Source organism: Dermacentor andersoni, chromosome 2 (assembly GCF_023375885.2).
Source record: "Dermacentor andersoni chromosome 2, qqDerAnde1_hic_scaffold, whole genome shotgun sequence".
Classification (NCBI taxonomy): Eukaryota; Metazoa; Arthropoda; class Arachnida; order Ixodida; family Ixodidae; genus Dermacentor; species Dermacentor andersoni.
In genome coordinates, this window is record NC_092815.1 from 133365373 (window position 1) to 133382667 (window position 17295).

General features: G+C 42.6%; 2 protein-coding genes across 3 annotated transcripts in view; one reads left to right on the top strand and one right to left on the bottom strand.

Moving 5' to 3' along the window:
- The window catches only part of LOC126540713 (probable ubiquitin carboxyl-terminal hydrolase MINDY-4), a 45696-nt gene extending 34181 nt beyond the window's left edge, over positions 1-11515 (bottom strand). Inside the window, exons 1-6 of the mRNA XM_072286548.1 lie at positions 11334-11515; positions 11059-11178; positions 10274-10766; positions 6316-6551; positions 2646-2924; positions 876-992 (exon numbers count right to left, since the gene is read on the bottom strand). Of these exons, the coding sequence (XP_072142649.1) occupies positions 876-992; positions 2646-2924; positions 6316-6551; positions 10274-10766; positions 11059-11178; positions 11334-11447 (1359 nt within the window). The 5' untranslated portion in view covers positions 11448-11515. The remainder of the gene's footprint in view (positions 1-875; positions 993-2645; positions 2925-6315; positions 6552-10273; positions 10767-11058; positions 11179-11333) is intronic.
- Positions 11516-11717: 202 nt separating this feature from the next.
- Ptpmeg (protein tyrosine phosphatase Meg) overlaps positions 11718-17295 on the top strand; it is a 320358-nt gene continuing 314780 nt past the window's right edge. For both annotated transcript variants that reach the window (XM_055076238.1, XM_050187531.2), the window contains exon 1: positions 11718-11867. The gene's annotated coding sequence lies outside the window, so the exon portion shown is untranslated. The remainder of the gene's footprint in view (positions 11868-17295) is intronic.

Here is a 17295-nt window from a genome sequence, read left to right on the forward strand (position 1 = left end):
AAGCTTACATTGTGTAGTTCTATAATGCTATTTTTTAACCATGCTTCGCTTTCGGCCAAAACAGCCACTCTTTTCTTTCATTATATTGGCAAGTGTCGCATAAAATGGGTGCATTTCTTAGGAAAGTTCATTTCATTGTGGTAAAGGTGTGTAAGGTGAAAATCACTGATCACAGCAGCATGCAATTACATTTTGCTGCAAGCGATCAATCAGTGTGTAATAAACGGAATTTATTGTTGATAGCAAGCATTACATCATGCTTGCATTGGCCACATGTCTAAACAAAAGCTGCATATACTACCTAAAAAAGTTATAAAGAAAATTTTTTTAAATATGATAAAGAAAATTTAAGGATTGTCAGCACATCTGCCATTCTCTACTAAAAAGATTCAAAATGTACTGTCACACCTACATGCTTCCCGTTATGAACAAGAGAGAGGTTCAGAGGAAGATAGGAACTTGATGTACCTTTTGATGTACGCACACCCCAAAATTTCAGTATGACCACTTACGCTTCATTTATCTTTATCTGGTTGACAATACACATTTATTGTGATAAGCAATCAACAGCTGCCAAACAAGGAATATCTCATGCCAGAGGCAATTCTTCAAAAAAGGGCCCTTTGTCAGGGCCCTAATGAAGATAAGTTCCCTTGTTAAAATATTGCTTCCAGCCTGACACAACCCTTGTTTGACCACTGTTTATTAAATTTCCTGTATTATTCCTACAGAAATGGTATAGATCCCTCCCACCCCCAAATTTACATTTTCTGCATGGTTTGCACAGAAACTATATAAAGCACACAGTTTTTTTTTTCTTTTTTTTTCAGTACAGTTGCAACATGTTTGCAGTGGAAGGCACAAAAACCACATACCTTTTTCTGTAGCAGGCCATATGGGACAGCATTTGACTTTGTGAAAGTGAACCCTTGTGATGCCCACTCCTCTCCAAATTTTCCATTTCGAGTTCCAAACAGCAGTTCCTTGAGTTCCTGAATTCAGAGTAGCACATGTTTTCATCACATTGCTTGCATGACTAAAGGGTGCTGAATTTAGCAGCATAAGCTGACAGCTGTGAAAACTGGAAACGAGAATCCTTAAAAAAAATGTGATGTCTCTTCATGGTGAACAGCACAAATGGCAGGACAACAAAAGAAGGCTGGACACCAGGATCAAACGATCAGGTGATGATAGTGAACTCCTGCCTCTAACTTGCAGCTCCCCTGCCCCACTTGTTTCACATAATAGTCAGAGCCTCTGTATTCCTTTCCATTAATTAGCATTATTGGTCAAGTTGACAAGGAACCAGCTAGCCCAATTTTTCACTCTTAAACAAAATCTCAAGCATTCTTTTTCTACATTGCCCTAACTTTTGACAAGTTTAGTCGTGTAATGTTGGTCTGCACAACATTCTAGGTGGCTTGCAATAAAAGATTGTAAGGTCAAATATTCCAGACATCATATTTTGCTTTTATGAAGCTTTTTCTCTTTAGTGGTTTTAGTTTCCTGAAGACAGATGCACTGTATAGCATCCCGGGCCAATGGTGACACACTGAGGTGTTGATTACACCTCCTAAATAAACAGACATATCTTGCAATGCAATTATAAAGTCATGCTGTGAAAGGCTTGACAATTTCAGAAACGAGAGCCGTGCTTAAAGGTGTCCTATTAAACAACTGCACAGTTTTTCACACTGATGATGCAAGAAAAAATGACCAGAGTCAGCATAGATGTGACAGCACTGTGTGAACAATGTTGCAGCAAAGTTTTAGCACATTTATGACTAGCTTAATTACTATATTATCCTGCTTCGTACATGTGTCAACGCAACCTATATACAGTGGGATCTCAATGATACGATCATGACTGCTAAGATTTAAATATGATGCAAATTTGACAAATTCCTCAGTTGAACTGCATAGTGTACAATGCAATAAATGTTGGTTGTAATAAATGCTCTCCCTCACAGCGATGGATGATTCAAATTGTACAGCCACCGCCACGACTGCTGGGCGAGTGGGGAAAACTTGCACCAGCTTGCAGCAGGAGGTGCCATGCGTGCAAGAGATGTCTTTCTCTAACGGTTCTCTTGGTAACATTGCTGACTTGCTTTGCACCTCTCACACTAGTGATTCTTGTACAATTAGACTACTTTCCGCTCCCTGAGAGATTCGGATCACCGACAGTGCACTGCATTACTTTGTCTGCACGTGTGACAGATAAAACATTCGGCGAGCGTACTTTCTTTTACAATGATAATGTGACCAGATTTGTCACCTTGTAGAAATGCATATTTCATTTGACATGCTTATTTCATGAAGCCTAGCATTCCTTGGTGGGCCACTTCTACAGGCATGTGACAGGCCCCGAAATGGGCCAATGGGCCCAACTCAAAGAAAATGAGACCCTTTTCTGTTCACTTGTTTTGTTACAGATGCACATCACCATCATGAAGACCTTGTTTAAGTTGTATAGCTCCACTAACTGGATAACAGTAGCAAATTTAATTACTGCATAGTCACACATCCTCCACACTGGTCCACGACAATTGATGTTATGTACAGTACTCTAAAGAAAGCGAAATAAAATATTTGCTTTTGAGCGATCATACATTTGGAAAGGCACGCAAGAACACACTACTCACAGTGGCTTCCTGTCGGCTTATTGGTCTGAAGGTGGCCTGCTGTGCAGTGATCACAAGTGGGTCAATGTATGCATCCTGGTCTGAGACATCGCTCACTTGTACGTCATTGTTCGCCTGCACAGAAAGCTTTGGGGAAGCCTTGCCAGTGCAGTCTTTGTTTGTTTGGTTGTTTGGACTCCCAGTGGCCACCACAGAGTTGGATTTTCTTCTCGTCAATTCCAGCCGTGGGGCACTCTGGCTCCGAAGAAGAAATGACTTCGGTGATGTTGGGGAGCTGGGCTGTAAGAAATGCAAGATAAAGAGGGGCAAATCTTAGAAAGCAAAGTCCAGTACTTCATGAAACAGTGGATTGGCTAGAGCAGAATACACTGTAGGTGCCATGCATTGTCTGAACTCTAAGAGCTGAATACAGTGTGCACTAATGATAATCAGTACTCCATTTTCTTTTACAGTGAAGCTGTTAAGGGCTACTTTCCCCACTATCGTGTTCGCGTGTAAAAAAAAAATCCCAAAGATAGTGCAATGCCGGGATGACCTACAGTGGAAGTGAAACAGTCGTAAAGCACTCATCGTCCTTCTTCACAGAGTGGAAGGGCACTGAGTTTTTCTTTAGGAAGTGAAGCTCATGGCCACTTCCTTGGTCTCCAAATGGTAGATTCATTTCCCTCACTGCCATTTAACGATTTCCAGCAATTTTCAACCAATAAAGAAAAAACAATATAAAAGACAGATTTTTTTATCTAACAGGATTGATCAAAGGAGTGGGGCATAAATGTACTTTATGTGCAATTTTTGAAAATGCTATGTTACTGTGTGCTTTTGAAAGAGTTATGCATAAAGGAAAACATTAGGCTATACATTCCTCAATGTTATGGTGTTTTGCATTCTGCATGACCATTTTTGTCATCTTCAAGCACAATATCCTTTTCGATTATTAAAAGCTCATGTTTTTTTTGTTTTTTTTTAGCAGCAGTGACCTATGACGATGGTGCCTGCAGCCACTTCACTACCAGGGAGCGCCACCTCCACAAACAAGGATAGTTCAGGCCACAGTCGTGATTTAAAATGTTTTATTATTTTTTTATGAGGTCATAGTAGACAAGTCACGGGTGATGTCATGTGTCAGCCAGGCCATATGGTGTTCAGCTTCGCATCCAAAGAACAAAGTTAAACAACAAAAGCTTCACAGATGCAATGATGCTGAAAAACACCCACACATGTGTTCTGCCTCAGACTGCCTTCAAATATTGAAATCGTTATAACTTGATAAGATTAGCACTTCAGAGAAACACCAAATGAACATGTTAAATCTAGCTAATGTGATAAATTAGGGCTCCAGGATGCACAAGGCATCACTTTTACCAGAAAATAGACTTTTACAAGTGAGAAAACTATTTAAACGTATGATAATGATTCATGCCATCACTTCATTATTAAAGGGGGCCTAAAATACTTTTCTGGCTAACTATAGAATAACCTCACTATTAAAAGACGACGACTCGTGAATCTCAGGCTGTGAAAGCTTTTCAGATACTTTGGCTATAATTGGAGTTATTGCACAGCTACCTGACTTACTCTCTCTTTTCATCTTTTGAGACAAATTACGCTCATTAGTAAACCAGCACATCCCGGTAATCAAAACATCGAATGATAAATCGAACTCTTGGTTCACCAATTTTCTTCGGCAACTTTGAAACAAAAAGAAATGCTTATACAGGAGTGCTAAACTACTGGACACCCCATTGGCTTTGGAAAAATACAATCAGTGTTTAAAAAACTACAACTCCGCTTTATGCACTGCTAAAGATAAATATTTTTCAGTGACCTTCCATCTCTTATCGAATCCAAACCCTAAAAAGTTTTGGTAAATCATCTCTCCGAACTGTGACACTAATCACATTTCTTTACATGATAGTGACCATGTGCCCCTTCCAGACAATGAGTGTCCTTCACACTTGAACACATATTATTCATGTGTATTTAGTACTGAAGGTAACTCCACCCTACCTGATGTTCCCAATTTCGTCTATCAGTACATGACAGCCATCGACATTACTATCGACGGCATTGTATTTCTTGTAAACAATCTTAAGTTATCTAATTCTTGTGGCATCGATGAGATTAATTCCAAAATATTAAGGGACACCGTTATGCCTTCCAGCAAAATATTATGTCACATCCTCAGACAGTCACTAATTCCAGGAGCGTTCCTGTCAGATTGTAAGGCTGCGAAAGTAGTTCCCATATACAAAAACAGCGACAGATACTCGCCAGATAATTACCAGCCAATCTCACTAACATGTATTTGTTGTAAAATGCCAGAGAATATAATTGCCTCTCACATATACAACCATTTGGAATCAAACAACTTTTTTTCACTAATCAGCACAGGTTCAGGAAAGGTTTGTTATGTGAGACACAGCTTTCTCTTGGTGCAAAACATATGTTGCAAGTTTTTGAAAATGGATAATCTAACAAACAAGTCTAGTCTGATATTTACTCTTAAATTAATGCCTTATTGAGCAGCATGAGCAGCATGAGCAGCATAGGGGCTCAAGGCCACGAGGCAGCAAAGATGTTGCATTTCAATAAGGCTGCGCCAATCAGTTACTAAGTCTATGTGAGCACCATGTACACTGCATGCTGCTATGAAGTTAAATTAGCATTCACTTAGTCTCAAACAATGGTTGATCATTTGCATCAGAAAGTAAAGGCACTTGCTTCACTAGTGTGCCAGGCTGAGTAACTGAGGCTGCTAACCTAAACCTTACTTCCAGGAAAATGCTCCAAGGAAGCTATAAACTAACCTGGGGGAAAAAAAAAGCTTCCTTCAGAAAATATGGCAACTATACAAGTATCTGGGTATCTACCAGCAACATAATGAAAGGAAACTGTAAAAAACAAATAAATAAACTAAACGAAGATAGCTTCCTTTTATTACCTGTAAGAAATACATAAATGTTATGGTATAGCACACAATGCTGTATAAAAACTATATGTGGACATGCTCTAAAACACAGCTTTTGATCATTCCTTGTTTTCACTAAAAGAGCTTGTCACAATGCTTGTAATGCTTTTTGGTACAGATATCTGCTTTCTTGAAAGAGGAACCTTCAATCAAATGGTACAACCTTTGATTTGTGTCATGCAGTCAAAACTGTGACATGTGGGAAACTGCTGACAAGGGGCTCTTGCTTAAGCTATTGAAATGGTGATTACAAATTGAGAGGCCACAATGCCTCACAGGGAACCAGCACAGCAGCAGCTGTTGGCAATAACAAAGAAACAAGGAAAGACTGGCACCTTTGGTTATCTTTGCTTGAGACTGCGAGATTAGCTGCATAAGCCACATTGCTTGTGTGTACAAATGGAAGTCAAAACGGAGAGGAAATGGCAATGAACTGTGCTGCTTTGCGAAGCAAATTAGCAGTGCCAAAGCTTGTCAAGAAGGATATAATCCCTGTCTGAATGGCTGTTTTTAACATTATTGCTATTTCCTTGCTTAACAGAGCACTACTTGCAGCAAAAACACAATGTCTGTTAAGTTCTCAGGATAAGCTCTTCATCTAGCTTGTTTAGATTTCTTGTGTTTAGAGTTCCTCCAGGAAATGGAGGACCGCTGTTTTAGAAAAAAAAGCTGATAATCCTCCTTAGCTAAGCAGAAGCTCACCTCACAGCCGGGGTGTTGCAATCGTGGCATTGTGGCATCTAACTCTGTCCATGTTTCGGCTTGCAGGTTAGGAAACGCTGAGCTTCGTGGGGAGTGCAGTGAATGGGCGGCTTTGGTCGGTGCTTCCCCGCTGTACAGTCCTCTAGCCACCAACTTTCGTTCGGCACTTCGTGCCGACAGGGCACTCTGGAGGGCCGACCTTGTGATCACATGGGAGCTGCTGCCTGCGAAATTACCTGCATTGCGAGTGCCCAGCGAAAGTCTACAATGGCCAGGAACGATACAATCTCGCCAGAAAAAAAAAAAAAAAAGTGCCACACATCATACAGAGCAACAGACTAAGAAAAATTAAGGCTCCTTTGCATAAAACTGTGGCTGAGAATACTTGCGACAGCTGCACAGCAAAGCACAGAGACTCGGCATAGTGGTTAAGCCGCCTTTGAGTTTGCTGCAGTGTGGTATTATGGTAGCATTTATCATGGACTTGGCAAAAGACAACTGTTGCCTCCGAGGTTTCGCTTGACGTTTTTGCACCTTCTTCTACCTTCGTTTTTGCATGTTTAGACATTATACATATAAGAGGCTTCAAGCAAGATTACATGAACAAGTGTAAAAACTAAATATAACCTGATCGCAGATAAAATGCCATTTGAGTGTACCTTTAGAGGCACAGTATGATACACAAGAAGCTTTGGGCAAGGAGCTTCATGAACCAGTGCAAACACTAACTGTAACTTGCTACTGCATATAACAGAAAGAAGGTCCTCAAACAGTATCAGTGCATGGGCAGTGTTAGCAGATATGGAGTAATGACCACAATATGACTTACCCTGTTGTCAGCATAAAGGATGCTAAACAGAAACGTTAATTCGTGTTGACTGGTACAGCACAGCATTAAAATTCCATTTGTTTTTTTTTTCCCAGAAGAATGTGGATTATTAATAAAGTAAATGAAATCCAAACTCAACTTTCTTGAATTTCATGCCAAAATCAAAACACTGACAACATCAGAGGGATATTATGAAGTTTGTTTCATTTCTACTTTGGCTATTCTTTTGCATGAAAAGTCCCTGAACGTTGACAGGTATGGCCCTTATGGCCCTTGCTTACCTATGCAACATAACCTTCCATAATTGACACACATTAAACTAGCTCCAAGCAATCGCTCTCAATATCCACGATGTGGAAGTTGGTGCAGGAATCTTACAATAATATTGTGACCCAAATTCTGCATCCTCTTCTAGCTTACCAAGCCACAGGTCATGGTGATATTGACATATTTGGAAGCCCAGAAGACCTGATAATGTGGCTTAACTTGACATTTTTCTTCAGTGCCCCTTTTTGCAGTAAACCACTGCATTCAGTCAGATTGAGCTCTGTAACTCTTATGTGCTTACATGAGGAATGTTATTGCCTCGTTAAGGGCTCATTTTTTAAAAATTAACGGTACCATAATGGCTTATTTTCTTTATGAAACGCTTCAGTAGCATGTTTAAAATGCAATATTAACTCTGGAATCAGCCCCCGGCATTGCTTCACTGAAAGTGGGAGATTCAGTCAGGTGGTTCCCAACCAGTACAGCCTTTTGTATGGCTTTCCTACAATGCCCTGAAGTATTAAGAGGCCAAAACAGACACGCAATTCTTCACACGTAACAGGAAACCATTTTCGGAAGTGAGAATGCTTGTCCAACTTTCTTGGCTTCAAAAAATGAAATGTGTACAGGTTTGTCTCAGCTAAAATAACAAATAGTGTTTAACAAATAATAACAAATAGCCAGTGTTTTAAATGTGTGTAGGAAGGAATATGTGCACAAAATGAAGAGGATTTCAGAAAACTGAAGGAAACAGCAGGTAGTCCTTCGAAAGAAACTGTACGCTTGGTGACGCAAGTACAGAAATAATATTAGACTGAAATGTTTATAGCAGTACTATCTCAAGAATAAGCAGTCTTATTCTATACTTCAATACTTATTCCAGGGCCACTTCATTATTCCACTCTCACATTGTTAGAACTGACTGCCTACTTTCTCTGGCTATACAAGGTGCTTGTGTTGCAACTTCAGAAAGAATTTATATGTAGAACACAAGTAGCTTTAATAGGTTCAATCTGATTATACAGATGTATACATTGTATGTTTTGGAGCCTTATTCAGACAATCAGAAAACTAAAGTGATCAAATGTTTAGCTGTTTCACATAGGCAGCCCATTATAAGCTGAAACATACATCTCAGCAAAATACATACCAAAGAGTTTTAGCCATGATGTACCACTGTACAGACATGTACATGCAAGCCATGCAAAAATGTCATGCCTTAGGACTATCACACATTTCTTCTGTATGGCAAAGTGCAGCAGTCGTGATGCAGTAGTTTATAGTGTGATCACACAACCATGTCCATTTGTGCACATCTGTATGGTAGTGCTATAACTCTGAGATGACATAAGATGAAACCGTTTCCTATGAATTTTTTGCACCAAAACAACATGCAAGGAGCATAACCACAATGTCATCTAGAAACTTCCTAGGTAAATGAGTCTGTGCAACAGCATGTGACCTCAGGCATTATGACATGCTCACCATTGCCTGGTGAGCATGTCATAATGACAGTGGTTCCTTATCAAAAGTCTAAGTCAGCCCAGAAATGTTAACAGAATTTTGCTGCAAGCAGTGTGTAATCATTCAGTAGCAGCTGCTTTCAAAGCTTGTTATCACTTTCCATTCATGCTACCAATTATTCATAATCTGCACGAGTATCTGCGCTCATTTTTTGTAAACAGGCATAGAAATTGCTTCTCTGTCTATCGAGGAAATGTGAATGTAAAAGGCAGCACAACAGAGCAGGTTAGTCGCAGATTGCTGACCTCATATGGCAACTCAGCTCTTGGCTAGTGCCCTTAGAAGGCAAACTTCATTACACATTTGTCTAGATGTTCTGCTTTGGAAAAAAACTTAAAAAAGGAAAAATGCAAATCACAATAGAATCCTTAGTTTACACATAAAGTAGAAGGCATTATTACTGTACTTATTTTTAATGATGATGTGCAATATGCTGTTTTTTATTATGGAAAACACACCACACCATTATTTGAAACCTGTTACCAAAACTCTTTCATTTACTGTCTTACAGTTAAGCTGCATTGTTTAAGCTTCCTTTGTTTAGAACAGGGCAGTCATAAGTTGGAAAGGCTGACTGCTTAATGACCCTTGATCAGTTAAATGAACATCCTAACCTTTGAAAGAGAGACCCATGCTTGAAACTGTAGTAGACAAGAGACACTGCTCTATAATATTGCTACAAAACAGTTCTTTAACTGACCAAGAGCAGGCCTATCATGATTGAAGAGATGATGAGGACAACATTATAACCTGGCACGGGCTGTTCGTTCCGGGCAGGGCTAGATGCGTATGCGCTTGTAAATATACCTGTATATAGACATTCCCGTGCATCTTTGTACGTAACAATACATAGGGAGGTAAGTGTGGTCATTCTGCTTCTGTCATCTCTGTGACTATGCAAAGATTAAACTACATTGATGAACAACATGCTCCTCTATTTAAGTGCAATAATCTTGCAGCAGAGCCCTTATTCTTGCTCCAACACTAATTGTACTTGGACTTTGTGATACTTCCACTTTCGTGCGATGTGACCCTGATCTTGATGCATCATGCTTCAATGGATCAAAGGACATTCACTGGCATCACGTCTCTTCCACTTGTGTGATGAATTCATTCAGCTATGACATGGTGTAAAGATTATGCTTAATGCTAAGGAGCTAAGTGCGCTCACCTACAAGGTTTCTTTCGTCACACTTCCTTTAGCAGGTGCTTAGCAAAAAGATTACTCAAGAATTAAGTTCACGGTCACTGAAGGACAAAAAAAGCGACAATGGCACACGATACCCAGCGTAGCACAAGCGTCTATTTTGGGCCCACATATTCGCACCGATTACTGACCTCCATACTTTTCAGGCAAATGGTCCGTGTCGATCCTGTCTCCTTCGCCGTCGTGTACTCCCGGCTCGTGCTTCAGCGCCTCTTCCATCCGCTGGATCGCCGAGTTTGTGACTCTGGTAGGCCCGCGGTATTGTTGCGATTTGGAGATGAGACGGTGGACGGATTCAATGTCGTTCCTCGCAGGACGGCGCACTATGAAGCCTCCAGGCTCACGCCTGCCCCGCGCCGACTGAGGCCGGTCCGTGTCCGCAACAGTCCTCACAGGAAGCGCGCCTTCGAGCGAACTCAGGGAGTCGCTGCTCTCCGACTTTGCTTCCTTCGAAGCCACGGGGACGCAGTTGTTGTTTCTGATGTTCATCTCCACGTGCCTCGCGCTGTCGCCTGCGCTGGGCACCAGATTCACTTTCGAACCGTGTCTGGATTTGACGCTCTTTTTCTGAAGTCTCTCGTAGATCAGCATCTCAAGTAGCGCACGGAAAGGAGAATCTCTCGCCTGAAATAAAATACAGCGTAATCGTATCACACACGTAAGCAAATGTAGCACATATCGATCGGGCGAATGCTAACATTTCGGGTCTATTTTTGCTAACGAGTCACACGCATCCGCAGTCTTTTCGTCGGGCAAGTACATGCGGCGAATTCAAACAAACAGATTTCTTTTTCGCGCTGAAACGGGACGGCTGCCCCTGTCACTGAAAACGGAGATCGAGCAGCGTAAGAGGATCGGTGCCACATACATTCGAGCAGGCACAACACACGTTCTGCCGAAAAGGCCAGTGACTTACCTTGTTGTCTCGAACGAGTCGTTCCATAAAAGCAGCTCTGATCAGCTGATCCCTGGCCGTAAAGCAACCTTCATTCCGGGGAAACTCCTTGTCCATCTTTGCCAGCGTATCTGTTAGTCCCTAGAGGATAAGTAGACGGACTTTACATTCAACACGAAGCGGAAATGACCTTATCGAGAGATCAGGATGAGCGATCAGGATGAGCAGCAAGACGCCAACCTGCAACAATATACTGGGTGGTATCTAAGGAAACGTCAACAAAAACGGTACGTTACCTTACGGGACAAATATTCGCGCACGATGCAGCAGGAGACGTCTTCTACGCATCTCGCCTGGATACTAGCAGTTCCGTAAGCTGAGCTAGTTTCGATCATGTTTCTGCCGATCATGTATTACAACCACAATATTCGAACGTCTCTGATTTAAACCTGCGCTGCCATTTGTTTACCGTACGGAGCGGACCCTATCGGCACAAAGAGCAGCGTGCGAGCTTTCGGTATTGGTAACGTTCCCACAATTCAAATTTTTATTACAAGTATTAAACAGATCAAGATGAAATTAAACTTCTTTGCATTTAATTGCACAATCTTGCAATATTTTGCACAGTGCACTTTCCAACGTGCCTTCCAGTGAAATCGGTCGTTTCGGGTCACGTGATAACCGCCATTGCGGTAGAGTAGTGTGGCGTTGGTGGTGTGTGCGTTGTGCTATGTGCTTTCGTGATCTGTGCATTTAAACTGAGATTTGTGCTACAAACGATTTCGTCTGGAGTACTGCCATGTGAGAAACGAGCAGGACACACATATACGGTGAGTTAGGGGGTCTTTGCTGGAATCACCACTTCGCGTGCGAGAACTCTGCATCTTTGAGACATGCTGTGAGAAAAGTTAGCGCGTCCTGTGAAAAAAAAAAATCGATATGCTTGCACGATGTGCCTTTTAACAATGAAATGAGTAAAGCGTATGTTTGAGCGCGGACGTCTTGCAGTACCTCTTCTTGCACGGGACTTTGTGCGTGTTGTTTGTTTTGGTTGCTTCGAAGTGTTCGTGGTAATAGACGATCCCTTCGCTGGTGCATGTGTGCTCATTGAGGGGAATCAATCCGTTTTAGTATCTGAAACTCGGTGCTCTAGTTTCGCAGGTCATTCATGACGCACGCCTTTTATTTTGTCTTTTAAGAGCGAACGCAGGGCATGCGTAGAAAACTACCCTTCGCGATGCCCTACCGGCACGAGTACGGAAGAGAGAGGTGCCTTTGCGATGTTTGTGTTTAGTTCCGTCATCGACGGCACACCGCACTCGTTCGGCGGAATGTCAGAACGTAACAGCAGGTGTTCCCCCCGCTGTGAAGTGAAATTCGAGCTACGCTTTGCGTGCGCGACGGGCTGAGTGACGCAGTTAGAGTGCGCCTGTGAAGCGTTTAATTCCGTGTTGCGATCGTTATTGCCAAGCGCCATATGACACCTATGGACATCGCGAATCGAAAATGTGCGTTTCACTGTCCGATTCACCCTTGCCGGATCGGTGTAGCCTGTAATATACACATGTATGTAGCCTCTGCTTTCACTGAAATTTATTTATCATGGTGTTCGTCTGGCGGCATACACGTGAGACGAACGCGTGAAACAGCTGGGCGCTTGAATGCCGGCTTAAATGTCGGCTGGGCGTGTTTACCGCACGTCTAGTAGGTCGTGGCTGTGACAAGCGATGACTTCCGTTCAGCTCTTCGCTTCCTCGTACTTTGAGGTTGATGTTCACATATAGCGCCTTCCGCACTGGAATGGCTGAATTTTTGAATTGTTTTAGCTGCTCGTCACAACGCTAATGCGGACGAGTTAGAACGATGCGTTCACGTAGAAAAATAAACCTGAGAAAATACTACTTTGGTACATTTCACGGCCTTTTATGTTTTCTTTCTCTCTTTCTCAAAACGGTAGACAGACCAATCTATGATAATCGTTTGCGACGGTGAAGTAGGAGGATGGCGTTACTTGGCACGATAAGACGCGGTGTCTAGTGAGCTAATGAGTAAATCTGCCCTAATTACCTGCTTCGTAGAGCAGGCTGAAATTGTGAAATTGAACACGCACAGATATGATACGTGTCTGTTGAGTAAATACTCGACATAAGCTCCCATTTCCGAGGTGTGCTTCGGCAAAGCGTGCTACGAAATACGTTGGCGTTGCACTTAGATGTGCCCCGTAGTGTGCCTTTTTGAGAGAATAAGTTGACTGCCGCTCTATTTCGTGGGTCTTGTTGGTGACGACTGTTCGAAGCCGCTGCTAGTCTAATGATTTCTGTTTAATGAGCATGGCTTCAGCACTGCCCAGTTTTGCAAAAGCAACGTGTTCGCCGCAGTAATTTACGAAATTTTAATTAGGGCAACGTGGTTCCTCAGGTTATAACACAGTGCGACTCTCCGTGCTTGTCCGTCGCTTAGAGAAATCCACCTGAAGAGGCGAAATCACAACATCTGCCACAGGCGACATTTTGTATGGAGCAACAGAACAGCTCACGCTACTCACGACACAAAAGAAATCCCTCTTGTTGAATCAAAATGCTATTATAACGAAAGAGTTAAACGTGCCATGGCAAAAAGCCTATTCTCAACCGCTTGTGTATGTACAGTACGCTGGAAATACCGGAACATCTATTAATGCTTGAAGTTTAAATTCGCCTACCGAAACTTGCGGCTTACTTGCATATATTGCATCCTCGCTGTGCTTCCTCTTTTCCCCTTATTTTATTCATTCGTTGCTCCTTTTCATTTTGTGTGGGTAGATTTCGTATGTAGGAGGCTTTCCAGTGCACTTTGGCGACTACATTTTTCTACGCGCCACGGCTGTTTCATGAACCGCATGACACATCGAAAACGCTGAATTCTTCCGTATCCTATATGTACGCAACTTGTTAACTGAGAATGTAATTCAGAGCACGGTTTCTTCAAAAAAAATATTTGCAGGACCTCCCAAAGCAATACCGCCTTTTGTGTGTCGAATAATTAAACTAAGCTAGACACGGTCTCACAAGGGCTCGAAGTGACGAACAGTGGTCGAACGAGCAATACCTCAGCCTGGAGTCAGCGTTTTCATAATGCGGCTTGTATTGCCCTGACAAAGACACCCCCCTCCTGTTCCAAACGTTTGCTTAGAGATGCCCCTTGTTTGATTACTGTTGATCAAGTAACCAAACTGACTGGGGTGCCTCCCCAAATATTTAACAATTGGTACAAGCAAGCATATATGAAGAAAAAAAAAGGGGGGGGCGAGTGGAAAGGGGGGGGGGGTGAGAAGAAAACCTCAGTCCGCCGACATTGAAGAAGGCAGTAGAGGTGAAAAACATGATGAAGTAAGTAGAGGCCGAAGAGCTAGCACGCTGGGAAAATCCATTCATTGTAATGATTAATGTATATTCACACAGGTCTGGCTGGGCTCCTCCCCCACTGTGCCTGACACCATGGAACATTTCTTCGTAGAATGTAGTAGGTTTACACTTGAGAGAAAACGAGCTCTGGCAGGTACCCTTCGCCAGCTGGGGCTTCCCGTTGTGCTCTCCCTTCGAGCGTCGGCACTCGGTTACTGTGATGGGAACGTTTATGTGATGCCATATTTAACTTTACAAGCGAAGCAAGGAGCATGTCATGCTAGTTTTCTCGCTTTTCGTTTATCAACATAAACATCAACAATATTAGCAGCACCTCTTTGATACATTCCCTTAAATTTACAAGCGAAGCAAGGAGGCTGTCATGCTAGTTTTCTCGCTGTTCTTTTATCAACATAAACATCAACAATATTAGTAGCACCTCTTTGATACATTTCTAAAATTCATATTACCAACGGTTACTATCTCTTTAATATCATCTGTTTAATTTACGAAATTTTGTTTCAGTTCTTTTTAATTTTTTCTCTACTTTTGCATCTGGAACTCGGTGCTCTAGTTTCGCATATCTTTAAGAACGCACTCCGTTTTTTGTTTTTTTTTCTGTCTCCAGGCGCCCAATTAAACGAAATCCATTTGTTCCACTTCAACTTCTTTACGCTCTGATATATATATATATATATATATATATATATATATATATATATATATATATATATATATATATATATATGTATGTATGTATGTATGTATATATGTATATATAGTTAGTTAGTTAGTTAGTTAGTCGGTCAGTTTATGGTTTATGTCCCTTTGCTATGTTTAGCCCACATGTTGCCTAGTGGTAGAGCGCCCGCCCCGGCTGCGGGAGTTCATAGACTCGGTACCCATCGCCGACGCAGGGAACCCACTGATTCCTCCTGGCACTCGGCTTTCTTCAGGGGTTATATGTTATAGCCCTAGCGAGCATCGGTGGCGAAATGGCAGAGTATCCGCCTTGTATGCGGGAAGTCCTGGGTTCGAATCCCGAAACGTGTGGCGATGCCTCCTTGAAGTTCTCGCAACCAGCTAGTTGTGACGTCATGGATTTTGACGGCGTCCTCTCGCGACTATAGATTACGATTATTCTTTCGGGGACCAGCTAAGCCTCCAAGGGTGCAAACTTACTTAAAAGCGTAGGTGTCTTCCTTTTTTTTAGATTTGTTTCTTAAATTGGTGCAGATAAACCTCATTGTATTGTAAATTGATCGAGGAGTGAACTTGGCAAGTTTCGCTGGTTTTGCTTACAGTTGCAAAAAACAAAAGGAAGGAAGAACAGCTGATAAATTTATATAGTAACGCTGACTTACCGTTTTCTTTAATGTGGTCTTCATTTTCTCTTCCAATATTCAACCTATTGTAGCGAAATTAACAAAGATTGTGTTTTTTTTTATAAGCAATACTTTGTCGGTATTCATCTTTCGTTGTCATTAAGCACCACCACTGTCATCACCAACAGCACCTTGTAGAATTTGTCGGTCGTAGCTGTGGAGATGAACTTGGGACGACAGGGCTAGGCGAGCAGGATTTAATTGCAGGATTTACATTTAAAACAGGACATACATTGGCAGACTAGCGCGACTCCCATATGGAGCCCGCAAAACTAACATACAGCAAACAGTTTACGAGCACACAGCTCACTAGTACATTTCTAGTATGACAGAGCACTCAGCTCCCGACAACGATCACGACACGAGCACTCCCTAGCAGCCGGCAAACGCTGCTTATAAGCTCTCCGCTTGACGTCATAGTTCGACGTCATCGTTCGGTCGTGGACGGAGCACGAATGGTCGGGAAGGTTCGTCCAAGCATTGTGAACTTGCCGCCGCCCCGCACTATCGTTTACGCCCACACACACGCAAACACACAGGTGCGAACCCATACACACAAAGGCTCCGGAGTCGACGACCGAGGGCTTCGTAGAACTGTGCTCCGTCTCGGGTGGTGCGGCCAAGTGCCAATTTCCTGAGTTGATCGCGCGCCACGTGGCTGCCGGTCATCCGCAGTTCTCGGTACCGCCCAGCTTTCAGTGCCGACGTCAGAGGGCTTCGTAGAACTGCTTTGTCCCGGGTGGCTCGGCCAAGTACCAATTTCCGGAGTTGATCGCGCGCCACGTGGCTGCCGGCCGTCCGCAGTTCTCGGAATGGATCCCTGTCTGGTGGGCTTGGAACACGTGCAGCGGGCTGAAAGCTGGCCCGTACGGCCATTCTTAACAACCTTTCGAAGCATGAACTTGAACGATGCGAAAGAAAAAAGCGGCACAGTTGCAAGCTGCTGGTTTTGTCGCTGCTATCCCGTTTAGCCCTTGGGTCCGAGCTGCTCAGGTTTTCTTACTCACTCTTCCGCCATTTTCTCCGCCGCTTACAGCGGAGAAAGAGGCGTTGCTGACAGTGCGGATCGGGAAACAAATGTAAAAAAAAAAAGGAAGCCTCCAGTAAACTTTTTTTCTTCTTTCATTGCGCGACGAAAGCGAATCCACTCCTTTCTGCTGTGCTTCGGTTGATACCTTTCGAGCAAGCGAGATTCTTTGAGTGCTTTCCGATGGAGCGGCTCATTAGAGGCGGCTGGCTGGTATAATCACGGTCGAGCGAGTAGCAGATAGGTACATTCTGTTGCCTCTGAAAATTGTGGAAGCGTGCTAAAAGTAAAAAGAAATAAAACAGCTCAAATACCGGTGACGTACGCTCAGTTACAGTTCGTAAGGAAAAAAAAAAACCACTGTAATGAGTAGGAGTCTGCAAATAAAAATTTTTGAAACCGATTTGAATACGAATCGAATAGTGCCAGAGGTGTGTGAATCGAAAATCGAAGACTTTTCAAT